The sequence below is a fragment of the Corythoichthys intestinalis genome, chromosome 3 (genome assembly GCF_030265065.1).
Source record: "Corythoichthys intestinalis isolate RoL2023-P3 chromosome 3, ASM3026506v1, whole genome shotgun sequence".
NCBI classification, from domain to species: Eukaryota; Metazoa; Chordata; class Actinopteri; order Syngnathiformes; family Syngnathidae; genus Corythoichthys; species Corythoichthys intestinalis.
Window position 1 is genome coordinate 6,750,298 of NC_080397.1, and position 27,144 is coordinate 6,777,441.

The window sequence follows — 27,144 nt, forward strand, 5'->3', positions numbered from 1 at the left end:
CCTGTGTACAAATCTTTGCCACGCTCTCACGTCAACATATAACACAGCTTTTTCATTTAGCAACGACAGGAATTATGTCTTATGAAAACAATGCACAAGTATGCATGCTGGTTGTTTAGCTGTAGCTATAGCTAACAACAGGCCGACTTAGGGCATAAAGTTACCGAAATTTGCGTAAACAAACGAAATTAACTTACCAGAGTGGAAGTGCATAGAGCAAACTCTGTGCGTAACTGGAGAATCAAACGTTATGCCCTTCCTTCTGATCGAGGCCACCCATGCCATTCTTTGACGTTTGGTAAGTTCAGATATGAGCTTTCCCTCGCCTTTTCTTCATGTAGGGATCCGGAAGAATCTCAATGGGGTTCCGTCGAGCTGTACTTTCTCCTTTCTATTCGATCGGTTGTTGCAATTCTTTACCGCACAATAATTTCCAACCATTTTTAAAGAGCGACCTGTGTTGAAATGCTTCACTGTTTATGTTTCCCGGGTTCTGACACCGAACTTCCCGCTTCCAAAATGGCGATAGCGGCGGAAACCTTGCAAGTGCCACGTCATACGCTCGAGCCTAATAGGAAGTGTTCCCGAAATGTCCCCAAATCAACAAGAAATCACCTGATATCAATAGGAAGTTGACCCCAAATCAACCTGATATTAACAGGGCGTGTCCCAAAAATGACCTCAAATTTACAGGATCTGACCTGATTATCAGCAGGACGTGTCCCCAAAATGTCTTCATATCAGCAGGAAGTGACCTGTTATCAACAGGAAGTGTCCCCGAAATGTCTCAAAATCAACAGGAAATAATGTGATATCGACACGTGGACCTTTAAATGCCCCCAAATCAACAGGAAGTAACCTGATATAAACAGTACGTGTCATGGCGTGATATCAACAGGAAGTGACCTGATAAATGTGTACAGGGCCGGCCCAGCCTATACGCAGACTATGCAGCTGCTTAGGGCCCCTGACCACTAGGAGGCCCAGATAGGGGGCAATCTGGCAGTTGTTTAATTTATATTCTATTTTGTTTACTACAGTTTGCTTTATTTGACTTTTGTGAGTTTTGATACTTGATTACAAGCTTAAAAAAATAAAACTTCTTAACTTCTTTCCTCTTTTAGAAAAAGGTTTGGCGTTATCTACTGTAAGTACTGACAATCATTTGGGGTGAGAAGTTTGAAGAATGCAGTTCAACAAAATCTGATTAATATACAAAATATGGACATAGAGGTTGGATTACATGTATGGGTTTCACAGTACACTGTGACGAAATGGTGGGCCAACAATATGGGCGCCTTGACATTTTTTTGCTTAGGGCCCCCAAATGGCCTGAATGTGTATCTACCGCAGCAAATCCCCATTGCAATTTCTCCAGAAATTGCAGTTTTTAGTTTTTACTTGAGTCAATTTTTTTCTCAGACATTTTTAGTTTTGTGTTTAAAAAAGTACATAACTAGAACATTGCATTGAAAATTTATTGTGATATCAGACAGACGAGTGAAAAGCGACGCGTGACATCATCCGTCGTCATCTACTGAGGCAGAATGCGGAAGCAAATCAAAAGCAGCATCGGAACCACCCCGAGGAGAAACAAAGAGGCACAAAAACAAGAATAATCATGATGATACGTATAAATATAACATGCTGCTTGAGGCGCTCGCCACTGTCACATGACATCAGACAAGTAAACAAATTGGCAGCAGCTGGAGAATTTTGTTTTTCATCTTTGCCGCTGCTCCCGAAATTTTAAAAATAAAACATTCCACACCTTATATTTGGATTTCGCAATTGGACAATAGGCGTTTTTTTTTTTTTTTTTAAACCATAGCCGCCATTGAGCAGGGGGGAAAAAAACACCCCTCATTTGTTAGATGATTTTAAAAAAACAACAGTGAGGAGCCCTGATTTGGGATGCAACAACCGCTAAGGCCAGCGAGTAATAAATAACAGGAAGTACAATCACGTGTGCGGCTTGAAGAAACAAAAAGTGGGGCGAGATGACGGCGAGAGATTCCAGCTCGCCCTCCACCAAATCAAACGGGCTAAGCGAACTAAAGCGGGTCAGGCAAAGTGCTTCAAGTTGGGGACGTAACAGAAAAAAAAAGCCGGTAGAAATATACGTAGAAAAAGCTTAAATATGATGTCATTTTATGTACACAAAAAAGGGAACAATATCTCCGCCGTTTGTCGTTCAAGTAGAGTTGCTCGTGCTAAACGCTAACTTTTTTTTTTAACCCTTCGAGAAAAATGGCGGCAATCGGAATGACCTTCGCCGGCAAAGTCATCGATCTCGTCGCGCCAAAACGTGCCCGAGGGGATGTAGCCAGTTTCTTTGTACTCGAGGGGCCGGAGTTTCGCGCCGCAAAACGTACATGTAATAAGGAGTCGTCGGAAGTTTTGCGGAGGCGCGGTGATCGGCCGCAGCTTGGAGGTCGAGACGTCGGAAAGTTCTTCGTAAAAGCGGCGCAAGTGAAAACTAAAAAGGTGTAAACATCACAAGGGAAACAGGAGGAATAAACGGCATTAAATCAAATCGGAAACTATGTTAAAAGCGGGAAAATGCGCAATATTGCCGGTTGTGGATAGTATTACGCAAGAAAAATGGAAAAAGTCGAGTTGCGTTCAGACCGGACAAGTTTTTCCCCCATACAAAGTTAATGTAATTGCGCGTTGACAGTTGGACCAGATAGGCCGCACCCTGCGATGTTGGGCGTTCAACTTTCAGGCCAAATTGATTTTACTGCAACGATGAGGAAACACCCAATCAAATATGATTTCTTGTTCACATGACTTCAGTTACAGGAAACAACAAAAGTCCAGAGAATGATAAAAAATATATATATAGGACCAGAAGAATCATCCAAATATGAGAGATAAAAGTCGGCATACTGCGAGAATGAAGTCATACATTGTATTATTACAAGAGAAGTAATATTACGAGATTTAAATTATATATTGTAAAATTAAAGGATTAAGGTCATCGTATTACGAAATTAAAATCATAAATTACGGATCAAAAAATTGTATTACAATAATTTATGTAAGATTCAAGTTGGCACGAGTATTAAATCCTATATTGTATAAGATTACAGGATATTAGTTGTAATATTTCAAGAATTGTCATTTACCATTGGAAAATGGATTGTCATAAAATTACAAGGTTAAAATTGCAATATTACGAGAGTAAAATTGCAATTTTACAAAAGTCATTCTAAAATTAATGGATCGTAAATTAGAATTAAATCATATTGTAAAATTAAAGGATATTAGTTGCCGTATTACGAGATTAAAGCCGTAATATTATAAAATAAAGTCATAATATTACGAGATTGAAGTCATACATTGTAAAAATTAAAGGATTAAAATCGGCATATTACGAGTATTAAATCATATTGTAAGATTAGATGAAAGCAATTTTACGAGACTACGAGATTAAAGCCATAATATTACGAGAATTAAGTCACATACTTTTGGAAAATGAAAGGATTGCCATAAAATTACAAGGCTATAATTGCAATATTATGAGATTAATCATGTAAAATTGCCATTTTAAAGTCAATCTAAAATTAAGGGACAGTAAAATTACGAGAGTGAAATCATATATTGTAAAATTAAAGGATATTAGTCATATTATGAGATTAAAGTTGTAATATTACAAAATAGTCGTATATTGTAAAATTAAAGGATTAAAGCAATTTTACGAGATTAGTCGCACTAATACGAGTATTGAATCATTTGTATAATTACAAGAATTAAATCATATATTGTAAATGATTAAAATCAGCATTTTATGAGATTAAAGTCGTACCATTAAGAGTATTGAATCATATATTGTAAAATTATAGGCTATTAGTTGTAAATTACAAGATCAAAGCCGTAACATCACGAGAATTAAGTCATATACTATTGAAAAATTAAAGGGTTGTCATAAAATTACGAGGTTAAATTTGCAATATTACCAGAGTAAAATCGCAGTTTTACAAAAGTCGTATATTCTAAAATTAATGGATATTAGTCGCCATATTGCGAGAAAGTCATATTACAAAATAAAGTCATAATATTGCAAGATTGAAGTCATATATTGTCAAATTAAATGATTAAAATCAGCATATTACGAGATTAAATTTGTGCTACAAGTATTAAATCATTGTAATATTAAAGGATTAGAGCAATTTTGCAAGTATTAAATCCATATATTGTAAAATTCAAGAATATTAGTTGTAATATTACGAGAATTAAGTCATATACTCTTGGAAAATGAAAGGTTTGTCATAAAATTACCAGGTTAAAATTGCAATATTATGAGGGTAAAATTGCAGTTTGAGACAAAAGTCATATGTTCTAAAATTAAAGGAAAGTAAAATTACGAGAATATTAGTCACCATATAACGAGATTACAGTCGTCATTTTACAAAAGTCATATTGTAAAATTAGATTTTAGGTGAGTAGAGAATTAAGTCGTATACTATTGGAAAATGAAAGCATTGTTAAAATTACGAGGTTATAATTGCAACGTTACGAGATTAATCTTGTAAAATTGCCGTAAGAAAGTCATATATTCTGAATTTAAAGGATAGTAAAATTACGAGACTGAAATCATATATTCTAAAATTAAAGGATATTAGCCATGATGAGATTTAAGTCAAATACTATTGGAAAATTAAATGATTTATATAAAATGATGTGGTTAAAATTGCAATATGACGATATTAAAATCGCAATTTTACAAGATTAACGTTGTTTTGTTGCTTATTTGAACGTTATGTTAACTGGAAGTTGTTTGGTTTCACTGGCTGAGACTTACCAACTTAAGTTTTTTAATCAACACAAAACTTTTTCCGTAATAGTAGAATAAAAGTAGTTAAATGAGATTAAAGTCGTTATATAAATTTTTACATTACATGAACCGGAAGTCGTTCGGGATACGCGGATTTCCAACTTTTGGCGACGTACAGGTTGGTGCAAACAAAAAAAAAAAAAACAGCATTTGGTGTAGGGTTGGCAAAATCGCGACAAACGCGTCCGATCCGAACGCAGCTTCAGAAAAAACATTAAATCAAAACGTCAAAAACTTGTAACTATACATGATCACACAAAACCATAAAAACAACTTCTAAAACACAAGGAAATATCACAACAGCCAATCGAAATAAAACAACCGTCGTTCATCACCGATGAAACAAAATATCGGAACACAAATCACAGAAAACGTGTGGAAAAAATGGTCATCAACACGCAAATCAATCAAGAAAATGTTTAAAAAAAAAAAAAAAAAAGTTCCAACCCATGAGAAAATTTCTTTCATAAGTAAAACACACATAACAGAAACCAAAAAAAAATAAAAATGTCAAAACGGGAAAATATCTTTCGCGTAGCTCATTGCCAAACACCCAAAAAGAAGCAAACTTAATAACCATCCATAAAATAAACTAAAATTAAAAAAATGGAAATTTTGGACCTCCAAGCTGACGTGAAGCAGAAACCTCCGCAAAGTGCAAAAACCACGTCGCACACATCATATGCAAATGACACACGTGTGCTTGACAGCAAGACATTGACCGTGTAATATATATATATATATATATATATAACATTTATATATAAATATTTAGATAGATTTAAAAACCTATGTATTCATATCTACTTAGTAAATATCTCTTCTCATTCTATGGAACGGCTATCAAAGTTGGAACCAGCCACTCTTGCGTTAACCAAACACAACATATACTACAGCTATCTTCATATATATTCATATTTCCATATTCATAAATTTCCGGAGAAATACTGCTTTGACGTTTTTGTAACATGATCTGATAGTTGGTCAAGAAAGTGGGAATAATCTCAATAAAACGAGCCGATTGGCAGGCATTGACAGTTATAGACGTCCAATCCCAGTCAAAACAGACTGAACGTCTATTGTCTCCGACGAGTTAAAAAGAAAGGGTCCGTCGTTGTCCCGCCGGCGGCCGCCGAGACGGGACAGCGGTCGCGTTTTGACGATGTCGCAAACGGGCGGAGGGAGTCATAGTTCGACGAGCGGGCGGTCGTCCGTCACTCCCATCCGTTGTCTTTGATCATGTGAGCTAGCTCGATGATGAACTTGCCCTCTTTGTACTTCTGACTGCTCTCGAAGGCGTGCTCCTAAAACACAAGACGGCAATAGCTTAGGCACACTCCCCAAATCCCAAAATTTGGGTGCGTGTCGACTCACGTATTTCCAGCCCAGAGTGGTTTTGCAGTTTTCACAGTAGATGTCGGCCACGGCGTGAAGACCCGTGAGGAGAACCCGCTCCTCGGCCGGACCGCAACCCACGTTTACCCTACGCAGCAGAGAATATCCGTTAGGCGACATGTGCAAGGTCTCGGGCAGGGGTGTCCAAACTGCTCCTTAGCTTTTTTTTAGGGATGTCCTGCTCGTACAGTGGTACGAAAAAGTATCTAAACCTTTTGGAATTTCTCACATTTCTGCATAAAATCACCATCAAATATGATCTGATCTTTTTAAAAATCACACAGATGAAAAAACTGTCTACTTTAATTAAAACCACCACATATTTTAATGAGGATAGCATGCAAACAATGATAGGAGGGGAAAAAATACCATATTGGCACGAATATATCAGTGTTTTTTAGCATTGAAATAAGACTGAAAAACTGGGAGTCGTCTTATATTCGGGGTCTAGACATTACACCCATTCACGACGCTAGATGGCGCCAGATATCATTGAAGCGAATGCTGAACTTGAGGAGTAATGTTCTGTCATGACACATCTCAGCTACTCTCAAGTTTAACCAGTTTGCATTATTTTATTGCAATGTTTTTCCTTATTCAGATTTGTTTCAAGACTACAGTTACAGTTAGACCTCACTTTGATGGTTAATGCAATTATTGCAATTTTGTTGTTTCATCACAATAGATTGGTTTATTTACATTTCAAAACCCAAAAGCCATTCATTTACGAATGTGATTGCACTTTAGTTTACATATTTAAATGTTTAGATATTAAGATTTCAATGAGGCAAAATAACATGCACGCTAAAAATCTATAATATTTAGTACATCTCCAGCAATATTCAAAGCCTTAACTGTTAAACTGCTGCTACTTCACTCTGATTATTTGCACTGCCTGAACATAAGGCTATCAAATACACATTTTATATTTATTTAGACTTTATACTTGCAAGTCACTTTTGAGATTTTAACTTATCATGCACTGCAAAAGGAAATGCTCCACAATTTCACTGTACAACTGCATGATAACAATAAAGGGCTATTCTATTCTATAAAAAGTTGTGATTGAATATAGAATTTATTAGTAATCTATTTATATATTATAATTGATTCTGCGTGCATTCCTCAAGTATTAACTTTCCTATGTGAAAATTGAGTGATTTACTAGCAGTTGAAAACATGCAGTAAATAAAAGAAAAATAAGTTGCTATTTTGGGCAAAAACGTATACAGTACATGTTAAATATTGCTACTGATCCTGAAAATATCGGTGATTATCTCTGCATTTGGTGATTTTTGTGCATCTAGTGTAAAATCTGAGAATTTTATAGCCACTTTGTTTTGTTATACTTATATAGAAAATAATTAATTGGGATTTTATAAGGGAACGAATTTGAATTTTTTGCTGCTGCTGGTCATGGAGACTCATATATGGCTAAGGTAGGTGTCTGTTTTGGTTTTAGGTTGGTAGCAGCTTTGGTTTTAAAAATATCTGAAGTTTTTGAAAGCAGGCCCCCTACAAATCGGCCCCGTTTCCCGTGTCATGTCAATAGGTTATGAAGTATATGTATGTACAGTACCCTCCATAATTATTGGCACCCCTGAAAAAGATGTGTTTTTTAGCTTCTAATAATTTTTTTTAAATTCAAATAATATGGGACCTTAATGGGAAAAAAAGAGTGGGTATGAGGTGCTTTTCAGCATGCGCAAAAGCAATCTTGGTCTCATCTGACCAAAGCACACGGTTCCAGTTGAAGCCTGGGACCGTGTGTATTTTTGTGTGAGACCAAGATTGAGCTTTTTGGCAACAAACACTCCAAGTGGGTCTGGCGTGCCACGAAAGATGCGCATGCTGAAAAGCACCTCATACCCACTGTGAAGTATTGGGGTGGGTCAGTGATGCTGTGGGGCTGTTTCACTTCCAAAGGCCCTGGGATCCTTGTTAGGATGCATGGCATCATGAATGCTTTAAAATACCAGGACATTTTCAATCAAAATCTGTTGCCCTCTGCCCAAAAGCTGAAGATTGGTCGTCACTGGGTCTTTCAGCAAGACAACGACCCTAAACATATGGCCAAATCTACACAGAAATGGTTCACCAGACACAAAATCAAGCTCCTCCCATGGCCATTTCAGTCCCCAGACCTTGTTTTGTTGGCAAAAGGGGGTTGTACAAAGTATTAACACCAGGGGTGCTAATAATTGTGACACACATTATTTGATGTCAAATAATTTTTTCTTTATGTGGGCTTTTTTTCCCCACTGAATGAATGCACTTGTATTGAAGGTTGGATTTTTCTCTTTTTTTCCCATTAAGGTCCCATATTATTTGAATAAACAAAATATATTAGAAGCTAAAAAACAAAAAATCTTTTTCAGGGGTGCCAATAATTATGGAGGGCACTGTACTTGTAGGGTGCACTGAGGCGCAGTAGTAGTGGTAGTAATAATACTAGTGGTTGCGTTATGGAGCTAAGCTAAAGGAAATGTCATGCCATGATTAACCAATATTGTTCTATATATAAGGCACATTGTATTATAAGGCGCACTCGTCATTTGAGAAAATTGAAGGATTTTACGTGAGCCTTATCGTGCAGAAATTACGGTAATTGTGAAGGCTCCTTATGTATTTGTAGCCAACTTAGTCATTTTGATAATAGGCTAAGATGGCTAATAAAGTTATAGGATAGACAACAGGTACTGCCTTCACGATAAGACTTATATAAGGCTTTTAAATTTTTTTGCAGCTCCAGATATATTTGTTTTTTTGGTCCAATATGGCTCTTTCAACATTTTTTGTTGCTGACCCCTGCACTACACCAATACTACCGAGTTACTCAAATTCCTTCTAAGCGGCGAGACATCCAACACATTCGCACAGCGGTTAAAAGTGGCGATTACTTACTATTTGTGTTTTTATTGAGTCTTTTATTACCTTTTCATTGCCTAAAAATACTTTTTGCATGTTTCGTTGTGGTAGCTTTAAAGCAGATTGTTGATCTGTTGACCACGTAGCGTATTGAAACCACCCTTATTTGATATTTATATAAGTATTTTCTTAAGGCATCTTTAGCATTTTCTGTCCGTATGCATCTAAACTAAATAAGCTGAAAATGCACGGTAGTATTCGTCTCTTCTAGGATGGTTCGCCGGTGTCAAATTAGTCTTTTCTAGGATGGTTCGCCGGTGTAGCACATTTTGGCAGAACTTTTTTTTTTCTTCCCTACTCTCATCCCATCTTTCCTGTTTATTTTGCTTTTGCTGCTCTTTTTGTGAAATATCGACAGTGATGTCATGCTCATTAATGTTACTCTCGGGATAGCACTGTTTGGTCCATTTTTAACAGACCAGAGTTCGATTTTTTTGATCGTCCGCTTCGTTTTCTAAATGCGAATGTGCATCCCAACTCTGGTCTGCTCAGAAATCGTGGTCTCAGTTAGGCCTGCACAATATATCGTTTCAACATTGGCATCGCAATGTGCGCAATACTGAGATCCCTCGTTTTTCGCCGTTAATGGGGACCAGAACCCTCCGCGATAAGTGGGAAAAGCCGGAGTAGCATTATTTTTTTATTTTTGTGTTGAATGTATTTATTCAGATTTATCATTGGAAATAAGTACAAATATGAAATGTTTTTTCACCCCCCCCCCCCAAAGTGTAATAAAAAAAACTTAGATATTTTAATAAATGTTTTTTAAGCACTTCAAATGTAATGATTATGATCAATTTTAAACATGATACTATCCTAACAAATTATTTTTAAACAGGAATAAAGTAGAAAAATGCTTGTCTTTATTAAATGCTTCATTGAGTGAGAGCACTCAAACCCGCTTGAGCTTCTCACAACGAGTTGCCACAGCAACTGTTTAACAAGTTAAATGATGATCGACGCATGCGGTGCTTTGAAGGGTCGTCTTATAAGCGTCTCTGGCCAGATCAAACCTTAACTGTCAATCATCATTAACTTTAATAAGCAATTCCAGTGCACTGCCTGACCAAGAATGGTGTTGGTAAATGGTAAATGGTGTTATACTTATATAGCGCTTTTCCACCTTTCAAGGCGCTCAAAGCGCTTTACACTATCTCGCCATCTACCTACTGGTGACGCAGCACCAGGAGCAACGTGGGGTTCAGTATCTTGCTCATGGACACTTAGACGAGTTCATCAGGGCGGAGAATCGAACCCACAAGAAAAGCAGCAGGAGCGAAAGTGAGAGTCTACGTGATCGGATCGGGACAGCTCTATATAATACTACATTTATTTATCCATTTTTTCATTGAAAAAAAAAATCTTTGATGGACTGAGGGAGCGAAGTAGCGAGGGATCACTGTAGTCCCATCGCAGGATGTGTAATGATCCCTTCTTCATCATTCACAGACAATCATATCATATACCGATCGCATATTTCATATCAGAGTCACCTGATAAGAATATGCCGATTCCGAATTTTTTTTTTTTTTTTTTTGCTTTGACGCCAACACTGCCAAGAACAGCCTCTCACTTACACAATGAATGAGTTGCCACAGCACACTACCGCTAGTGTATTACCAGCCAACGATGATTGACAGATTTGCGCTTTTGATCATAGAGCTACCAAGCTTGACAGGGAAGATCAAAACTACACACCTGTTCATCATAGTTAAATTTTAACTAGCAAACTCCAGTGCACTGCTGACCAAGAAAAGCAGCAGGAGGGAGAGTGAGAGGCTGTACGAGCATGAAGCAGAAAAACATGATCCTTTTCACTTGATTCCAATCCTCTGAAAACTGGGATTTCTGATCACGTGATCATATCAGGACACCCCTACTTACTAGTTTAAGTCATATTTCAGTCATTTCAAAATGTGCTAGTCTTTGTCTAGTTTTAGTCGACAGTTACTCAAAATGTTTCCCTCTATCAAATTCAAAGGCTTTATTTCAAAAATAATGGTTTGCAATAGGGCTGCAGCTATCGATTATTTAAGTAATTGATTAATCTATCAATCAGTTAAGTCCAGTACTAGAGTCATTGGATCAGGAACATTTAATGTGTTGCAGAATCAATTTTAAGAGATGTAAAACAAACAGTGGCTAAGTTGCATTTTCAAAAGAGCGTTAAATGCGAATACAAAATAAAATTCCCTGAGTGTTTTTTCACACCATGCTGAATTGCACTTTTATTTCACAAGAGCAATAAATTCATTTCAAAATCAATTAAAATACCTACGCTTAGCCTCAAACGGTATGGAAAAATGAGGCACGAAGTACAACAAAAGAACAACTGGCTAAATTGCATAGCAAAAGTCCACAAACTTAATGCTAACTTTTTGTTTTTACAATGCTCTTAAATCACAAACACATATTCCCACAAAAAACTGCTAAATATACCTGTAAACTAAATTACGGATGCATAAACAATCATATTAGCTGAAACTAAAACTTACAACCTTATGTTGGCCTTAACAGTGAGCAGCTGGAACCAGCCATGTTAGATGAGTTGTGTCATATTCACAGTATTCACCACGAGAGGGGGAGTGTATCTTTCAAAACATTCAAAACAACGCCACAAATTAAATGATTCAAACCTTTTTTCTAATCAAATTACTCGAGTTAATAGATTAATCATTGCAGCACTAGATTTAATGGCTCCGTTCTTTTTAATTTCAATTTGCAACTAAATATATATACACGCGTAAAGACCATCTTTGCCCCGGTCAATGGATTCACATGCTAAATAATGTTGCTAACATGCTAAAAGATGTAGCCAAATGAATGCGTATCCTTGTTTTGCTTCTCATGTTGTCTTTAATCCTTTGAAAAAAATTTTTATTGCCTGAGTAGTAGACTTAATTCAGACTGTTTTTCAAAGTTCTTTATTGAAATATTATGGCCATTTCATGGATAACTGAAGTGAAAGTCATACATTGTGCACCTTTAAAAGTGTTTTTGAGGAAAAAAACTAAATTTTCTGCTTTTTGGGGTCTGATTTCATATTGCTAAGCTAACTGGATTCAGGGGCAGAATTTAAAAACAAAAATGAATCAAGACCTAAAAAGCTCATTTCGAGGGGGGAAAATGACCAACCTTCAGTGTCTTCTCTACTTAAGAATTTTTTATGTGTTAGTTCTTAACAGCCATGTCTACCAATATTTCCAGTTGCAAAGTGAAAGTGGCTCATTTTTCAAAACTCTTGGTTAATTTTTTGGATGCTGTCACATACTTGACTGAGGTACTTACACAGAGTTAAACAGGTACGCTCTTCCTTGGCTGCCCTGAAATGACTGAAAGCAGAAAACAAAGATTGACATTAATGCCTGCCCATGTACTTGTTCCGCTGCTTCAGCCCGTTTTCCCGGTTCAGCCAGAAGTAAGTTCCAATGACATAGTATGATGTGTTGTGATCAGGCTGACACAAATTTGACAGCAAAATTAAACCGCACAGTGATGCAAGAACACTTGTACGCCTTTCAGCTGTGATACTGACAGAAGCATACGTCTAATTGTAACATGGAAGCACTCCTTTGGAAGCCTAACCATGTCTTTAAATCCTAGCTAGGCCTATCGCGATAAATTTTAGAGGGTTATATATTTTCCCATAAATTATTGTAGATAAGCAATATTATTAGCCCTCGAATTTTATATAGTTTGTGTGTTTTATTGAAGAACTAAGAAATGCAAATGGTAGCTTTCCTGTGATTGTTATATTAGGTCACTTCCTGTTGACTTTGACCCATCTTGAACTTCCCTTAATATTGGTTCACTTCCTGTGAATTTTGGGGCATTTCAAGGTCACTTCTTGTTGATTTGGTGGCATATCAGTGTCACCTCCTATTGTTTCAGGTCACTTCCTGTGTATTTGGGGGGTTTTCCAAGGTCACTTCCTATTGATATCGCTTTACTTCCTGTTGATTTGGTGGCATTTCAGGGTCACTTGTTGATTCTGGGTCACTTCCTGTTAATTTGGGCACATTTCAGGGTCACTTCCTGTTGATTTTGGGTTCATTTCAGGGTCATTTCCCATTGATTTGGGGGCATTTCATTCAGGGTCACTTCCTGTTGATTCAGGGTCACTTCCTGTTGATTTGGGGACATTTTGTGAATGCGTCCTTTTGGCATCTGCTCACCTGTTGATTTGGGGACATTTCGGGGACATGTCCTGTTGATATCAGGTCACTTCCTGTTGATTTGGTGATATTTCGGGGATGTGTCCCGGTTGATTACGAGACATTCCGGGGATGCTTCCTGTTGATTTGGGGGCCACTTCCTGTTGATTTGGTAATATTTCGGGGATGTGTCCCTGTTGATTTGGGGACATTCCGGGGATGCGTCCTGTTGATTTGGGGGCCAGGTCCAGTTGATATCATTGAACTTCCTGTTGATTTGGTGACATTTCGGGGATGAGTCCCTGTTGATTTGGGGGCCACGTCTTGTTGATATCAGTCCACTTCCTGTTGATTTGGGGACGCTTACTGCTGATTTGGGGACATTTCAGGGACACGTCCTGTTGATATCAGTTACTTCCTGTTGATTTGGGGACATTTTGGGTACACGTCGTATTGATATCAGGTCATTTCCTGTTGATGTCACGTTACCTCTTGTTGATATCAGGACACGTCAGACTTGATATCAGGTCACTTCTTGTTGATTTGGGGACATTTCAGGGACGCGTCCTGTTAATATCAGGTCCCTTTCTATCGATTTGGGGATATTTAAGGGGGGTTAACAGGTAACGTCATGTTCATACAGAGGTCATTTCCTGTAAATGGAATCGCGGAAAGAGCCGTTGGAAATGAATAGGATGGAATAGGACTTTTGGGGTGACGTCCTGTCGATTTGGGGCAATTTCCGAATGTTCATTCACAGCCACCGTCCCACTTCATATGGTTTGACCGTTTACTAGGGATAAAATTCAAATTCACATCAGAAAATAGCTTGTTTTTCTGTTTATTTGTTGTTTTGTAGAATACCAAAGAATGATTTCCTGACCCATGAATCGATAATTGTCGTATCGCCATATCGTGAGATTTTCGGCCTTATCCTAGCGAACAAATCTGAAAGCGCCTACCTTGGAGATGAGCTCGTCGTGGTTGGCCAGGTGCGCTCTGCAGTGCACGCAACTATACGTGCGGTGGCAGCTGGGCAGGTAGGCCTGGAAGGTCTTGGACTTGGTCATCTTGACCATGTCCGAGGGCCGCAGCTCCTCGCCTGCGTCGGGTCCGGACGGGTCGCGGCTCCGCTGGACTTGCTGACAGAAAAGACACTGGAGGATGCAAGCCAGGGCCGTCGTGGTGCCGGTGGGCTCGGCGGGCGCGTGGCGGCTCCACGCCGACGCCGCGCCAGGAAATCACACCTGCCGGAAAGGAGGAGAACGGAACTCCCGGTCAAAATGAATTGGACGTCTATCGCTATCAACAGCATCAAATGAGTTCATAAACGCCAATGTCATTCCATGTAGTACTAGAATGTTTTCAAATGTATGACATCATCACAGTGCATTTATAAAGAAAACTAACCCTATAAATACATTTGTGGACATAACATGGTCAGAATATTAACATTTTGGTAGATATGCGTGGCCTACATAATCCAAAATCTGATGCCATGTCTCATTTCATATACTATTTTTTTAGATTAGCACAAGGGAGGGCTCAATATCTCACTCGCTTTGTTGTTTTTGCTGAGAAGACCATCTAAAATAGCTACTTTTCCAGTGCAGACCACAATTAAATTTTGTCGGTATATTACAGGTAGTCCCCGGGTTACGACGTACTTGACTTACTTGATTTTAACTTTACAACGTCGGAGTCTCGTCTGCAATTTTGTCTCCAGTGTTTTTTGTCCTGTTTTTAGTACATAAACAGCAGCTTATTTTTTAATTTACTTTATTAATTTGACGTGTTCTGTCCACACTTTTTGTTATTTACTTCCTTTAACTAAGCACAGGTAAGGCCGAGCTAAGACATCATTACTATTGACGTGTCACTTTGTCATTCTTTGCGTGACGCCTTATCAGCGGAGGCCAGGCTTCATTTAGTAATAGCCGAAGACGGCACACGCTCATGTCGGATTTAAACTTGGATTTACTTACGATTGGATTTAATTACGAAAGCTGTACCGCATACAGACAGGAAGGATGGTTTCAGGAGTGATTTGTTTGAAGATTCAAGGTAAATATTACTTTTCGTATCATGCATGCGCTATTTAAGTATTTATTTACAGGAATTTTCTTCTTTGTTTACACAGAGGCGGCTAATTTTCGTAACCGACTAGCCTCATAGTTTACTTTTAACCAAGAATCGAGACTATTTTACGTCCATATCCATAAAGAATTCAGGGATTTAAGCATTTATTCACAAGAATTTTCGCCACAAAAGCTCTTTACGCCAGGCTGACGCTAGCCTCCTTCGCTAACATAGTAGCATTGTACTTCATCAATATACGTAAAATAAACGCTAACTGCATGGTTTCTTTGCTTTTAACCAAGAATCGAGACTTCTTCACGTCCATATCGATGAAGAATTCGGGGATTTAAGCATTTATTCACAACAATTTTGGCCAGAAAAGCACCGTTTATGCCAGGCAGCCACTAGCCTCATTCGCTAACAGTATATAGTGTATAATGATTATAAAGGGATATTCTATTCTATAATAAGTTGTGACTGTATATAGAATTTATTAATTATCCATTTACATATTATTTATGATTGATTCTGCATGTTTTCCTCAATTATTAAGTTTCTAGTGTTAAATTGAGTGATTTATTAGCTGTTGAAAACTTACAGTAAATAAAAAAAAAAAAGTTGCTATTTTGGTCAAAAACTTACATGTTATGTTAAATAATGCTATTGATCCTGAAAATATAGGTGATTATCTCTGCATTTGGTGATGTTTGTGCATCTAGTGTAAAATCTGAGACTTTTATAGCCATTTTAAGTTGTGTTATACTTATATAGAAAATAATCGGGATTTTATCAGGGAACGACTGAATTTTTTGATGCCGCTGCTCATGGAGACTCATATATGGCTGAGGTAGGTGCCTGTTTTGGTTTTAGGTCGGTAGCAGCTTTGGTTTTGTAAATATTTGAATTTGAAGTTTTTGAAAACAGGCCCCCTACGAATCGGGCCCAGTTTCCCGTGTCATGTCAATAGTAGAGGTGTGCAAAATTTCCGATTCTTAGATTATTCGCGATTCGGCCATGGAAGATTCGAGAACGATTCACAAACATCCAAATTCTGATTATTGAAATATGCGAAGTAAAGCGGAAGTACACAACACTCAGCGCGCCGCGCGGTCTTCGGGACGGAACGGAGCGAGAGTAGCTAAACACCATGCTTCCCATTACCCGGCCCCTCGGGTAATGCCAATGCTCAACTAATGGCTCTAGCTCAACTCATGCAACGAGATAAAAAAACTAGGGCTGTCAAACGATTAAAATTTTTAATCGAGTTAATTACAGCTTAAAAATTAATTAATCGTAATTAATCGCAGTTAATCGCAATTCAAACCATCTATAAAATATGCCATATTTTTCTGTAAATTATATATATATTCTGTAAAATAAATTGTTGGAATGGAAAGATAAGACACAAGATGGATATATACATTCAACATACGGTACATAAGGACTGTAGTGGGCATTTCACTCTACTGTTATTTAAATCTGTCTATGCTGTCCTCATTCCGAAGCGTCTACTTTTTCCAAAGCTAGACAGCTAGTGAACGACGCCTTAATAATCAGACTTCTTCCTTTTTCATCTGATTTATTAATAAAATGGCCTCAAACCACTGTCCTCTTTAGACCGTAGTGAAACAACAACAAAAAAGTACACAGCATTGCATTAGCAACAACGTTAGCTTAGCACGCTATACAGGTTCACTAAACATAAACAAAAAGCGTCTCATACAAAAAATAGAACATTTCGCTTACTAACATAATATGTACATTCTTTACAACAACCATACTTACGGACAAATCTTGTCCAAGGATCATATAAGCACAACATTATCAGCCCGAGACGTCGTGCAGCCATAATGAAGAAAAGAAGAAAATAATAAACCATGTCGCAAAGCGACCACAAGAGTTCGCTGTTGGACAGCGCAAAAAGCCTTGCTGTAAACCTTACCAAAAGGCAGACTACTTTCTGAGCGGGACATGTGCGTTAATTGCGTCAAATATTTTAACGTGATTAATTTAAAAAATTAATTACCGCGCGTTAACGCGATACTTTTGACAGCCCTAAAAAAAACACAACAACATACCTGACTGCTGCCGAAAAGCTGCTACAAGTACATCCATATAATGTTACGGTGGATATCATTTATATAAGACTAGATGTATTATAGATTTGGTAGTGTTAGCAGCACATCTACAAAAAGCTAGATGCGGGCGTTATAAACGGCCGCCATCTCAAAGCAGTACACTTCCCTGCAAGGCTGTTGTAGCGAACCTTCCAAGCAAACCTAATTAACTTTTTATCTAAAATACTCCTAAATCGGTAAAATATTGACTTGAATCTATCTTTAAAATAGTTTTAAAACTTTCACATGTCGAAAGTAGACAAAAGGGAAATTATGGAATAACGGGAGCAATTTTAACAAATTTAACGGTTGATTCACAACATTAAATTAATTGAATGTAGTTTAAAGCTGCTGATACAGAACGGGGACTGGAGTTCTTTAATGTTATTTTTGTATATTTGTTTACTGTTATATGTTAACTTGATACTGAAATAGTAGTGTGGTTTAGCCTGAGAGTATTTTTGAACAATTTTGGAACTAATGTACAAAACATTAAAAAAAAAGAAGGAGGGGGGTGCATCAATAATCGTTTTATAATCGAATCGGAGCCTCTGAATCGTAATCGAATCGTTAGGTGCCCAGAGATTCCCAGCTATAGTCAATAGGTTATGAAGTCTATGAGCCGAGACTTGAATGGAACAACACCTTTTTTATTCGGTGTGCTTCTTATCATATGTCAGAGATACTCCACAGATGGTCTAAAAAAATTGACATTTTTCCTTGCGCACTCGAAGACCATACTGCCTTAGCCTTTTTAAGACAGCATGCAGGTTTTGAAGATGCTCCTCGTCGTTGGCACCGGTGCAGAGAATGTCATCCAAGTAACGTACTCCTGGCAATCCACTCAAAATTTGATCTGTAGCCCGTTGAAACAGAGCAGGAGCGGACGTGATGCCAAAAGGTAATCTGCAATATCTGAAAAGTCCCTTGTGCGTGTTAATTGTCAGCCACTTCTGTGATTCTTTGTCCACCTGCATCTGCAGATAAGCTTGGTTGAGGTGAATTTTGCTGAATTTTTGACCCCCGCTCAGACCTGCAAACAAATCACCGATCAATGGAAGCGGGTACTGCTCCGCACAAAGCACCGGATCCAAAGTCACTTTAAAATCTCCACATGTGAGAATTCCGACATTCTTTTTTGGAACCGAGACAATTGGTGTCGCCCAGTCGCAGGTGGTGACCGGTTAAAAAACACCACTTTTGACCAACGAATCTAGGTTAGCCTCGACTTTGTCCCGAATTGTATCAGGCACTGTCCTAGCCTTCATAAACACCAGTTTGCTTCCGGGTTTAATGTGCAATTTCACTCTAATGTCCTCCATGCTGCCCAATTCCTCATGGAAAACCTCTTTATTCTTGCCCAGGATGACTTGTAGTCTTGAAGAACCGTCTGATAGCCGCCAAACTTAGTGTATTAATCCACAGTCGTCCCATTATGGAAGCAAAATTCCCTTTTGTGACATACACTGGAAGTTTGGCAGTTTGCTCATTGCATTGCAAAGCAATGTCAGTCATTCCTTTCATGTGCACTTTATGTCCAGTGTACGCTTTGAACACAGTGACGATCTTAATGAAAGGTGCCTCAAACACTGTTCACAGACTTGGTAAGACACAAGTGATGCCTTTGATCCAGTGTCTATTTGCATTTTGACTGGGTGACCCTCTAACTTTGGTGTGACCCAGTAACAATCTGAGTTTCCGTCCACGCTCATTACATGCACGGCGTGCGCGTCGCTGTTATCTTCGGAAGTAGTGGCACTCTCGACTGCTAGGACATATTTCTTCTTTTTCTTTTGGTCATCCAGTTTCTTTTCTTTGTTTTGTCCTTTTTTTTCTATTATTCAGACAGGCACGCTCAACATGACCCTTTTTCCCACAATTACGGCAAGGTGCCCCGTTTTACCGCACATAAAACAGGGACCAGCAACATCGCTTTGGTTACTTGCCACTTGGTGTATTCTGCTCGTCGTGTTCAGTTGTAGAGCCTTCTTTGAAATCATTTCCATAACCACACTTAGATCAAAGGCTTTCTTTAATGTCAATCCATTTTCTATGAGTAACTTCTTTTGTGTTGCTTCATTTCTCAGTCCACAGTAGACAAACAAGGCAATTGTGCTTTTTGAAGGTTTTCACTTCCTTCACTTTTGACAATTTGTAAAGCTTTAACACTTATGTTCAAAATGACACGCATTTTAAACAATAAAACACTTGAATGAAAACAGTTGGTGTTCAAATGTCCATCTCGTCGGATCAATATGTAAATGAATAAATTAGCTTAATTTTCCTGACAAAAGTTCGCTATCTTAATTGCTACAAACGCTAACACATTTCCAATTCTCATAGCAAATCACTCACACATAACTCTACAAACTGTAGTTCTAAACTTGATTAAAATGCATGCACAAATATATATTAGCTGAAACAACTTACAGCCTTATGTGGGCCAAACCAGAGCGCAGCTATCCTTTATCTATGTCAGACGCCCGAGTCTAATCCTCAGTCATACAAGGTGACAATCCAGCCATACCCAACTCTGCCACTAGAGGGCAGTGTATCCTCCATCATAATTTTGGACTTCTTGGATAGTTATTTTGGGTGACTTAAAGGGTTAATTCCGACTTAAGCGGAAATTCGGGTTTCATCGCCAGCGTAGGAACGGAACTTGTTCGTAACCCGGGGACTACTTGTATTGGGATGCATACGTATCGATCTTCGGAGCCCGATTATATATAAATTTGGGCTGCAGCTATCAATTATGTTAGTAGTCGATTAATTGATGAACTAGTTAATTGGAAAAATCGAGCTACTGGATAAGAAACAGAGAAAATTAAAATAACTGCGCTGAGCCTCAAAATGGTATTAAAAAATAAATGAACTCAATACAACAAAAGAACAATTGGCTAACTTACATAAAATGCAAACTTTTTTTTTTTTTTTTTTTTTTAACAAAGCACTCAACAAATAGTTCAAACACATATTCCCACAAAAAACAGCTAAATATACCAAAAAATTACATTACGAATGCATTAAGAAAAAAACGTTAGCTCAAACAAAAACTAAGTTTACGTTGGTCTTAACAGGGATCAGCTGGATTCAGCCATGTGAAATGAGTTATTAACTTTCGCCACTAGAGGGCACTGTATCCACCCAAATAAATGGAACTAAATGCAAACACTTTCAAAACAAACCATTACAACATCACTTTAAACGAACACTCGAAGCAGCAAAATTTAATTCAAAACTTTTTCCTAATCAACTTACTCGAGTTAATCGGTTAACCGTTGCAGCACTATATTTTAGCTCCAGGCCGATTAATTGCGTACTTATTGTTGCCTTTAAGTTCAGAGTTAGCCAGCAAAGGGCATACACACTCTTCGGGTGCGCATTGATCTCTGGATTGATGAGATGTTTAGGGAGCCGAGTGGTCGTAGTTCAATTTTAATTTATTTCCAATATACATTAGAGACATTTTTAAAAACTGTAAAGAAATAAAGTTTACTTTTTCATTTTTTAATAAACGTTTAAAAAAAAAAAAAGGGAATTTAGCAGTTTTACTTTTATTTGAATTGTTTTTATTTGTTAAAACGATAAATGACTTTTTCTGCCTCTGTTTTCATCTAAAAATGTAAAAAAAAAAAAAAAAAAAAAATTCAAAAATAAAATCCAAAAATATATGCTGTTAGTTTTTTAGATGCCATTGACGGTACTCGATATCTAATCCATTTTGAATGGGAGGGCTGGCAGCCAGTCAAAATGGATTGGACGTCTACTGCCGTTAATTGCCGCCAATGAGTGCCCCAGGGTGAAGGTGCAAAAAAACCACGTTGCCTTCAGGTAGATATTCTTTCAATCAAACACGATGGGGGCGGGACAATGACGTTCTCTTTGTTATTGATTAGCACTCTGCTTTCTTTAGAGGGCGCTGTTTCTCCGCTCTTCCTTTTGTCTTTTTAGTTCAGATGAGAAAACATGCTTTTACGCATACAAGACCGATTTAAACGTCTCATTTTGTTGATTTGGGTGAGAAAACACGTTTTTAATCAGGAAAAATCAATTCTATGTGGATTTATTAAAAATAACTGGAAAGGGGGGATGACACAAACGACATTTTGATTTGTTGAATGCGACACATTTTTTTTTTATGGAAAGTAACATTTTTGTTTCGCCGGACAAAACACACAAGTTAACGCTAAAGTGACATCGTGCTGCAAAGGGCAGAAAATAGCAGACGACAAACAAAGAGCGCAACAGGAAGTAAGCATGTGGCTCGCGCACACGCGCTCACAAAAGTGGTCAAACAACGTGTGTGTGCGTCAACCATCTCTCATCTCATCTAATTAGCTCACTTTGATTAAGCCTCGCACACAACTAACTGCTCGCCGTCTGTGATACCCTGCGCATGCGCAATCCCACTTCAGACAACAATGTGGTCCTGAACTCATCAAATAAGGGTACATTTTCGACGCCTCGTGCTTACCAAGCCAATTTTAAAACAAGTTGGCAGCGGTTTTCTCGTTTATAAATATGAATAACATTTTAATTCAAGCACCGCGACGCCAAAGCACCTGTTTTTACTGGTTCACAATCGAGAGTATACAATGAACTAGTTACAGAAATTGCAACAAATCTCTCCTTGTGCTTTTCCCCACCACGCTTCGGCCACCTAAAGGCACCGCGACCTCACAGCACCTTTTTTGTCGTGTTTTGTAAAGTTTATATGAGTTGTCATACTTCTATCGCACTCGTTAGTCCTAACATAAGATATTTTATCGAGTTGTATCAATGTCAACGTCTAATTACCTTAAAAAACGGGAAATGTTCGAAAAAGCAACAACTATTCATTCCTCTTCGTCTTTTGTTTGGTAGCACAGGTGAGAAAAGCAAAAGCAAAGGGGAAGCAAGCAGTTCAAGTGACAACAAAGAAAAACACTCACACGGGAAGTGCAGACAATAGCCTCGCTGCCTTTTCTATATTAAACAAGACTTTTCTACATCCAGACACGCGTTTTTCGACCAAATGGAACGCTTACTGGTTCTTTTGTGTCAACTTGGACGGCCACTAAGCTCAGAGCAACAGCGTGCTCATTTTTCCCAGCTGGTCTTTTGACTCGTGAAGCCAGCACGACAACACAGCTCGCACATTAACTTGAGGTTTCGATTAAAATATAAAAACACTCAAATCACTCTTGAAGGGGAAAAGTGTTGTCACGCACCTGAATGTTTGTTGAAGCGGACGACAGCCTGTCGAGCACGTAAACGCAGCAAACGCAACACAAGCTTCTTGTTGTCGTCACAATCTCCGCGTAAAAGTCATCGTGTTCGCTTGCGCTCCATGCGTTTGAATGTGTCGGCTCAGCGGGGAAGTGTGAGGCCACCGACGGCTCGCATTTTGGCCCCCACGCGAGCTTTTGTTGTCTTTTGTTGTGCGCGTCTCGCGCTGGCCTGCCCGCTTTGGCACGGAAACGTCACCCACGTAGGAGGGCGCTTCCCAGTGATTGACGGCTACATTGGCTAATCAGCAAGAGCGCTGCCTTCACATCCCACTGGGAAAGATGGAAAACGACGCATGGAGATGTTTATCTCCACATATCCTGCCTGTTTTGTTGTTGTTGTTTTTTATAGCCACACTAAAGACAATCAACTATAATCACATAATACACACCGCATCTTTACGATTATTTGACTGTTCTAGTTTGCTTTCAACTACTTAAATTCGACGGATGTGCGCCATATTCTTAATCTGATTATCCCCGTTGCTATTATTAGTACGATTAACCTAGTCTTTTGTGTGACAGACACACAGACATATGACACATCTATTGATACATTTTACTGACTTCATTCGGGTCGATTATGAAAATAATTCATTCGACGCGTTAGCCTCGATTTATTCGGCTGACATACGACAGATACGGATTTATTGTCCAACATTTTAAGACAAAATAATTGATTACATACAAGATAAATCTTGTCTCCTGCTGTTAAAACGATTGAGGTGTTACACATGAGACGTGTAATCCTAATTTCCAAAATAAATCAAGACGCGGAGTGAGATTTTCGAGTTTCCAGGTTGTCGTGTTTACTGGTCAGATTATTTCCCATGTGACATGAACGCGCCAAACGTTCACAGTCCCGGATGTGTAAATAAATACAGGACGAGAATATGAATTTCACGTGTGTAAAACACTCAAACCCACACGATTACTTTTGTTTTTCCTGCTTCGTGTGATTTCATTTAACGTCACAGCTCGTCGTCCGAGGTATTAAATAAAATCGTGCAAGAAAAAAAAAAAAAAAAAAAAACGAACTGTCATATTTAATCATGTGAACAGAGCTGGCCGAGGTCACCTTTAAGTCACCCACACACGCTGGGTTAATTTTAGAAAGGCTTAATCAATAAAACGTCTAATTGTGCCGAAGAGGTCTGGACTCTCCGTAAGTGATTAGATTAAAGCAACAATAATAATAATAAAAAAAAAAAAAAAAAAAAAAAAAAAAAAAAAAAAAGCTGAGCTCAGTTGGACAGTGCGATGACGTCACTGTCATACGGACACGCGCAGACTTTATTTTTTATTTTTTTATGCAGCTGTTGGCTGACTAGAACGAAAACAACAGCAGTATCGAAATGAACGAGCCTCTCGTAAACATAGCACCGCAGAGACATAATCTGTCTGCTTGACTGAATAAACGTCGCAAAAACCACAATAAATCCAACCTGTGTGCAATTCAAGTATCCTCCGTGTTAACGACATTTAAAATTATATTTCTTAACCAAAATAGGCACGAAATAGTCAACAACACAGCGAGAACATCACGAACCAAAGCGAGCTGAAATCGTTATGAGACGTTCAGGGTGCAGCAAACGTGTCCTCCAAAGCAGGTCACTCACCCCCGAAAACACTCGCTGACTCCCGGGGAGCCCGCTTGGGGGATCACCGTCCCATGCAAGCGGAAGTGGCAGCGCGTCTAGGCCGCCCGAGCGGCCGTGTAAGGCGGCCTGGCGATGGGACGGCACTCGCTTGTTTGCTGGATCGTCTCGGACGTGCGGCGATTAGTCAATCCGGACGAGGGCGCCTCTCTCTCGGCCATGAGCTTCTAGTCCACGGCCTCGTTTGGTTTCTGCTTCGGTCCCTGGTGATCAATAATTCAGAGAAACAGAAACGAGGCGCTTCGTGACAGAGGCGAAGAGTTTAAAAAAGAAACGCGAATGTTGTGACTCCGAACTTGGTGTAAAGTGAAAATAAAGCAGCTTTTCTAATGCTTGTGCTACCTTTATGTGTTGTGGGGAATTTTAGCATTACCAACTCGTCACTCAGTAACTTAATTTTTTAAAATTCAATGTCAAATTGGTTAAAGATGTCTAATAGCTTAAAGCAACATTTAAAATGAATCCATCCAACTTTTACTATATTAGCTGTTTACATCGTGAACTTTTAGCCACTCTTCCATTACAACTACTTTCTTTGTTCCAAATAAATGTTCATACATTCATGTGCCTTTTTAGGCTCAAGCAAACGTGAAACAATCATCATGTGTTCGTTATGCGCTTCCATAAAACCACGAACGTTTGTTTTTTTTGTACTAATTAAGCCCCAAAACGACAATGTCCGAGTTTTGAACAAGACCACGATGGCAGCAGTGGCCTAGCTACTAAACCGCGGCTACAAATAGCGTCCAATCGACGACGAGCGAAATCGCAGCTTGGCCAATCGTCGGTGGGATAGGGCGGGGCTGGAAGGAGACAGCCAATCGAAAGCAGTGAAGTGAGAGCGAAGGAGCCTGGTTTGTTTTCGACTGCGCTCAGACACGTGTCCAACGTCAGTATAGGCCAGTGCGCATGCGTTTGATGCGTCGCCACCACGTGGTCGGTTCTCAGGTAAACAAAAGCTGCCAATGGTGAGACGTTATCGTTTTAATCCGAATTTATCATTTATATGTCACTCTGATATCACATGTGTGGCTTTGGGAGTTTTCACTAGATTTTAATCTAAATAAAATAATGATTTTTTTCTTTATAGGACACTCATTAAAACGGATATTCATTATATTAAATTATTAATTTATTTAAGTTTGGATAGGCTCCAGCACCGCTTCGACCTTCGTGAGGATAAGCAGCATGGAAGTTGAATGAATGTATTTATTGAAAAAACTAAATATGGACCATTCTATCCCCTTGTACAAGTAGTAAAGTGATCCCTCATTATCACTTTATAGGACCAGAAGCGATCGCATAAAGTGAAAAATAGTGTCATCCCCCATTTTTTATTTTTTTGTGTATATATAATATCAAAAAGTGCATATAAAACCCTTTTAATGCATATGTTTTTGAAACGTAAAATAACAAATACATGAATAAAATAATGTATAAAAAATGCATACTGCACATTCACTTTCTCTTATATATGGGGGTGTGTGTAAGTGTACATACGTACGTAGATGTACATAAAGTTTACATAAATATGTTTGTAGAACTTTTATTTTTATAACAAGATTAAAAAATCCGCTATGCACTAAGGGCACAAAAGTTGAGCCGCAAAGTGGCGAGGCATCACTGTATACCCATGAGTGGCCCAACCTGTGTTCGGGAAAAAAAAAAAAAAAAAAACAACTCATAAGTCATCATTTCAAAATTCCTGTCATTTTGTGTCATTATAAGCCATTTATTAACAATACTTATACGAAGTCTTACAAAATGGCACAACTTTGAAATACAGTTTAAAAAAAAAAAAAAAAAAAAATATATATATATATATATATATATATATATATATATATATATATATATATATAATCGGTACAATGGCAGAGAACTGGAACATGTTTTACCACATATCGACCATAAGATTTCAAGCTCTCTCAAACGTATCATCAAACACACTTAAAATACAATATTTACACTAATATACTGTACTTCCACACTGCCTTTTGTAGAACTGTTTTAGCATTGCCCAGGGTCAAGAAAAGCCTGACGTCCCACCAGGCTTATAAAGCATTGGTTGAAACACTGAATTGATAATCTATGTCGTATTTTTAAATATCAAAATAGTCACTTGCCCTATAAAGGGTTGGATTTTTTTTTTTACGACATACATTGACGTCTAATGATCCCTGTTAGTTTTCACCACGATTGTAATGTCAATTTATTTTAAATTTAATGGATTCCTAAATATCACAGTATTAGATGGGGCTTTGCAAGACAGAGGTCCAGGGTCAAGCTAGTAAAATACCTCAACTTCATTCAACAATGTTATCGCTATGGCTCTACACCGCCACCTACTGGGAGAACACAACATAAATATGAAAGGAACCGGAGACAATGACAAGTGACTGGACACTACACTCTTTCACAAGTGGGTCAAAAATGACCTCTTATGCCATTTTGGTGAAGAATATTCACTTGTAAAATATTTAGTATTGTATTTAGAGCCACACAAGAATTAATTCATGTTTGAAATATCTTTATTTTTCACTTAACGTTTTGGGAAGAGAAAATTACCAGAACAGCTATAGACTTTGTCCCCTCTTGTATTACCGTATTTTCCGCACTATAAGGCGCATCTAAAAAAAGCAAAAGCAATGCGTCCTATAATCCGAGACGCCTTATACAGGTAGTCCACGGGTTACAACATAG

The 27,144-nt window shown here is 38.2% G+C and overlaps 1 protein-coding gene across 2 annotated transcripts; it reads right to left on the reverse strand.

Annotated features, from left to right (window-relative positions):
* Window positions 1-1,464: 1,464 nt before the first annotated feature.
* ypel1 (yippee-like 1) lies at window positions 1,465-25,080 on the reverse strand. 2 transcript variants are annotated; one of them, XM_057832529.1, is made up of 5 exons: window positions 24,403-25,080; window positions 14,280-14,564; window positions 12,452-12,495; window positions 6,215-6,323; window positions 1,465-6,144 (listed from the first exon to the last, which is right to left on the reverse strand). In XM_057832529.1, the coding sequence occupies exons 2-5, from the start codon at window positions 14,394-14,396 to the stop codon at window positions 6,055-6,057; spliced, it is 360 nt and encodes a 119-aa protein (XP_057688512.1). In that variant the 5' UTR covers window positions 14,397-14,564; window positions 24,403-25,080; the 3' UTR covers window positions 1,465-6,054. The 2 variants fall into 2 exon arrangements, with proteins under 2 accessions (XP_057688512.1, XP_057688511.1); XM_057832528.1 differs by lacking the exon at window positions 24,403-25,080 and adding an exon at window positions 22,727-23,754.
* Between the last annotated feature and the right edge of the window lie 2,064 nt (window positions 25,081-27,144).

Excerpts from the sequence above, each read along its gene's own strand:
- ypel1 (XM_057832529.1), bottom strand. The coding sequence starts at position 14,396 with ATGGTCAAGATGACCAAGTCCAAGACCTTCCAGGCCTACCTGCCCAGC. Across the intron at positions 6,324-12,451 it reads GCGTACCTGTTTAACTCTGT|GGTAAACGTGGGTTGCGGTC; the intron begins GTAAGTACCTCA and ends TCTGCTGCGTAG. Across the intron at positions 6,145-6,214 it reads CCACTCTGGGCTGGAAATAC|GAGCACGCCTTCGAGAGCAG; the intron begins GTGAGTCGACAC and ends CTTGTGTTTTAG.